Source organism: Palaemon carinicauda, chromosome 20 (genome assembly GCF_036898095.1).
Source record: "Palaemon carinicauda isolate YSFRI2023 chromosome 20, ASM3689809v2, whole genome shotgun sequence".
NCBI lineage: Eukaryota > Metazoa > Arthropoda > Malacostraca > Decapoda > Palaemonidae > Palaemon > Palaemon carinicauda.
In genome coordinates this window covers 16,188,177-16,193,176 of record NC_090744.1, presented here as the reverse complement: position 1 = coordinate 16,193,176, position 5,000 = coordinate 16,188,177, and the positions used below count along the sequence as shown (strand labels likewise).

The following is a 5,000-nucleotide window of genomic DNA, read 5'->3' as shown; positions in this document are numbered from 1 at the left end:
TCCCCAACAAGTAATTATACCCCACACCCTTTCTCCTTCCCAACAAGTAGATATACCCCACCCATGTCTCCTTCCCCAACAAGTAAGTATACCCCACCCATGTCTCCTTCCCCAACAAGTAAATATACCCCACCCCCTGTCTCCTTCCCCAACAAGTAAATATACCCCACCCATGTGTCCTTCCCTAACAAGTAAATATACCCCACCCCCTGTCTCTTTGCCCAACAAGTAGATATACCCCACCCATGTCTCCTTCCCCAACAAGTAAATATACCCCACCCCCTGTCTCCCTCCTTAACAAGTAAATATAACCCACACCCTTTCTCCTTCCCCAACAAGTAAATATACCCCACCCCTTTCTCCTTGCCCAACAAGTAAATATACCCCACCCCCTGTCTCCCTCCCCAACAAGTAAATATACCCCGCCCCCTGTCTCTTTGCCCAACAAGTAGATATACCCCACCCATGTCTCCTTCCCCAACAAGTAAATATACTCTACCCATGTCTCCTTCCCCAACAAGTAAATATACCCCACCCCTGTCTCCTTGCCCAACAAGTCAATATACCCCACCCTTGTCTCCTTCCCCAACAAGTAAATATACCCCACCCTTGTCTCCTTGCCCAACAAGTAAATATACCTCACCCTTGTCTCCTTGCCCAACAACAAGTAAATATACCCCACTCCATGTCTCCTTCCCCAACAAGTAAATATACCCCACACCCTTTCTCCTTCCCCAACATGTAAATATACCCCACCGCCTGTCTTCTTCCCCAACATGTAAATATACCCCACCCATGTCTCCTTCCCCAAGTATATATACCCCACCCCCTGTCTCCTTCCCCAACAAGTAAATATACCCCACCCTTGTCTCCTTGCCCAACAAGTAAATATACCCCATCCTTGTCTCCTTCCCCAACAAGTAAATATACCCCACCCATGTCTCCTTCCCCAACAAGTAAATATACCCCACACCCTATCTCCTTCCCCAACATGTAAATATACCCCACCGCCTGTCTTCTTCCCCAACAAGTAAATACACCCCACCCTTGTCTCCTTCCCAACAAGTAAATATACCCCACTCCATGTCTCCTTCCCCAACAAGTAAATATACCCCACACCCTATCTCCTTCCCCAACATGTAAATATACCCCACCGCCTGTCTTCTTCCCCAATATGTAAATATACCCCACCCATGTCTCCTTCCCCAAGTATATATACCCCACCCCCTGTCTCCTTCCCCAACAAGTAAATATACCCCACCCTTGTCTCCTTCCCCAACAAGTAAATATACCCCACTCCATGTCTCCTTCCCCAACAAGTAAATATACCCCACACCCTATCTCCTTCCCCAACATGTAAATATACCCCACCGCCTGTCTTCTTCCCCAATATGTAAATATACCCCACCTATGTCTCCTTTCCCAAGTATATATACCCCACCCCCTGTCTCCTTGCCCAACAGGTAAATATACCTCACCCCATATCTTCTTCCCCAGCAAGTAAATATACCCCATCCCCTGTCTCCTTGCCCAACAAGTAAATATACCCCACCCCTGTCTCCCCCATCATCCTTTAGCTCCAAATGGTTGAATTGACCGTTTCCCCGGTGGGAGTGAAATGAGACTATAGGACACTGGAGTGATATTGTTGAACGTGATTAAGATTCTCCAATCGCAGAGGATTGGTGGGGGGTACAGGTGCTCTTGAAGCCTCACCTTGCCAGCTCAGGGAGGGGGGTCCTTCTGGCGGGTCCTGGGGAAGGGGAAGGGACTGAGGAAGGGAGGGGGGGACTGAGGAAGGGTGGGGGGGACTGAGGAAGGGTGGGGGGGGGACTGAGGAGAGGGAGGGTGTTGGCTGGAAAGAGATTGGAGACTCTGCAAGGGATCCTGATAGGAAAAAAGGCAGAGGGGCGATATTCCGAAGCAGGGGAGGGGTCGGATGGGGAGTGCAAGAGCCTGGGGTAGGGGTTTAAGGGGCCTTGGGGAGGGGTGCCTTAGTTTCAATGGTGGTGGGATTTAGGAATAGAAAGGAAGGAGACTTTACAGATTTTATAAAGGAAATTGAAACCCCAGGAGAATACACTCTCCCCCCCTATATCATCTCCCACATCCCTCCCCCTCCCCCTCCCCCTCCCCCTCTATCTCCATACATTTTTCCCATTCTTTTTTTCTAGAATATCTAGAAAAGGTTTTCGAAGGATGATGAGTTTTGGGATGAAAGATGGGGACCGGTGAGTTAATGAGAAAGAGGGAAAGCTGAATGAAGCGAGTATTGATTTTTAATAGGGTTGATTTTTTGGGAGTTGCGAGGTAGGTAGGTAGGGAGGGAGGACGTATGGAACTTTATGATAGTTTTGCATCAGTTTTGCACATTTTTTTCAATTCTTTCTTGTCTTTATTCTAAGGTAAAATTGCAAAACACCAGATAAGACAGGAGGAACAGCCATAGGTTGAATTGAATGATGGTGATTGGATGTAAGTGAATTTGCAGGTAAAGCAGAATGAAAGGGTTGGGAAAAGAGAGAGAGAGAGAGAGAGAGAGAGAGAGAGAGAGAGAGAGAGAGAGAGAGAGAGAGGGGGGGGGGGATATGGTAGGTATATTCTAGGTAAATCCCTCTAGAAGCGTAAAAATAGTATCTGAATGAAATTGTTCAAAAGGCAATCTGTATAAATGAAGTCCCAAAGATGCGTTCTTTGTGTACCAGTCTTCTCCTCTGAAAGCCTGATTCTCAAAGTGAACTTATGAATCATCCCTGTTTGGAGCAGGTATAATAAATTAATTTTATTTCGATATTCATTATCTTTCCTAGGTTGCTTTATTTTAATTTCTTTGCTTAGATGGTAATTTGAGTGGGTCCATTGTAAAATTGGGGAGTTATGATTAAATTGTTTTTATATATTCAAGTGTTTCAGTATTCGCTTGAGGTTTATGATAGAATTTCTTCCCTCTTCCTCAAGTAATGTTTAGGTATTCATGGTCATATTTATCAGAGCGTCAATTGATAGGCCGTATTACGCTGTTTTCTCCCATTGAACAAATATCTGTATCTCATTATATATGCAGCTGAGTGCATACAAACATACATGTTCATAAAGATGTAAGGTATCTTATTGATTATTAATAAGAAACACAGGTATATGAAAGACTCCATCCTTCTAAGTGTGAGAAAATACTGTGACGCATTTCGTAGACATTGTACATTGGCTTGTCCTCCAATGATTTTCTCACGGGTCTGGATTAAAGGCTAATGGAACCTTCCTGGAACTCAAAGTCCTTGGTTTTTACCCGTTTCTTTAACTATTGGGTGATTGGAGTAGCCACCTTAGTACCCTTTTGAGTTTCAAAATCAACATCAGATATAACCGGGGGTGCACTAATACATAATGATATTTTTTTAAGAGATATTTATACAGGCTGTACATTTTCAGTGTTATCATACTTGGTGTAGTGTACTTTAGGTAGACCAGAATAGCCGTTTCATTACAATATATATATATATATATATATATATATATATATATATATATATATATATATATATATATATATATATAAAGGTTGTCGTTTGAGTGGTTGCCGCTCAGCGTGAAAGGATATATAGGTGCCGTTATAGTATGTGGCCTACCTTTTTGGATCTGTTATAGTATGTGGCCTACCCGGTTTGAATGTGTCCTACCTAAGCCGGTTTGAATGTGTCCTACTTTAGGAAGAAGCTAACTTAAAAAAACCCACCTAACCTATGCTAAAAGCCGTGTCCTTACCTACGAGTACGACGGGAGAAGCTAACTTAAAAAACCCACCCAACCTATGCTAAAAGCCGTGTCCTTAACTGGGGGGGCTGCGCCCCCCCGGACCCCCCCCCCCCTTACACAACATTAACATTAACTACATAGTTAAATACTGAAATCCATGTGTACTTACATGATCAATATTCGTAATAACAGTATGTAGGCCACATACTATATCAGAGACAAAATTCCGTAGGCCACACTCGAAAGGTAGGCCACATACTATAACGGCACCGATATATATATATATATAGATAGATAGATATATATATATATATATATATATATATATATATATATATCTATATATATATATATATATATATATATATATATATATCTATATATATATATATATATATATATATCTATCTATCTATATATATATATATATATATATATATATATATTGTCACGCTGAGCGGTAACCACTCAAACGACAATCTCCCACAAATTACATAAATTGCAGGATGGTAATTAGGAAAGGGGAAGGAGGTTGAAAGGCTTGAATCTGTGTGTATATCTAAGTAAATATCTAGCAAAAATGACGGGTCGCGTACACTAGTTAGAAAATGGTAATAATGAAAAAGGAGAACATTCGATATCTGCCTCAAATATTAAACTAATGAAAAGGAGAAACTGTCTGTTGTGTTCTCCTCGTCTACAGCCACACCGCCGGTGTATACGTGATGAGACTCGTCAGTGAAACGGCCTAAGTATTATTAATGCCAGAGAAATGGAGTTCACCGGGCCTCTAAGCCTCTTCCCTTTGCCTCCCCCCCCCCCCTCCCCTCTTGTCTCTCACCCCCCCCCCCCCCTTCACCCCTCCCCCTGTAAAGTATTGGAATGCCCGAGTATGTGTGTGTATGTCTCGTTCGTGTTAATGGATTATTTATAAAACTGTAATAGATTGTTTCCTGCGGTAGGCTAACTGAAGGGGAGAGGGGTGTACTGATGTAATATTTAATGAACATCGTTCAACGTCAAGCACGTATACTGTGTAAGAACACACTTACACTAACACACACAAAACTCAGAACGACATGCAGGCAACATAAAGGACACGTAGGATAGAGAGAGAGAGAAAGAGAGAGAGTGAGAATTTCTGTCTTCCAAAGTCCTCGTACGAAAACAGTCTCAAGGATAGAGAGAGAGAGAGAGAGAGAGAGAGAGAGAGAGAGAGAGAGAGAGAGAGAGAGAGAGAGAGAGGT

General features: G+C 42.7%; 1 protein-coding gene across 1 annotated transcript in view; it reads left to right on the top strand.

Annotated features, from left to right (window-relative positions):
- The window catches only part of LOC137659669 (uncharacterized), a 1,471-nt gene extending 474 nt beyond the window's left edge, over positions 1–997 (top strand). Inside the window, exons 2-4 of the mRNA XM_068394495.1 lie at positions 1–155; positions 453–667; positions 813–997. The exon at positions 1–155 is cut by the window's left edge and continues 97 nt beyond it. Of these exons, the coding sequence (XP_068250596.1) occupies positions 1–155; positions 453–667; positions 813–997 (555 nt within the window). The remainder of the gene's footprint in view (positions 156–452; positions 668–812) is intronic.
- Positions 998–5,000: the final 4,003 nt, after the last annotated feature.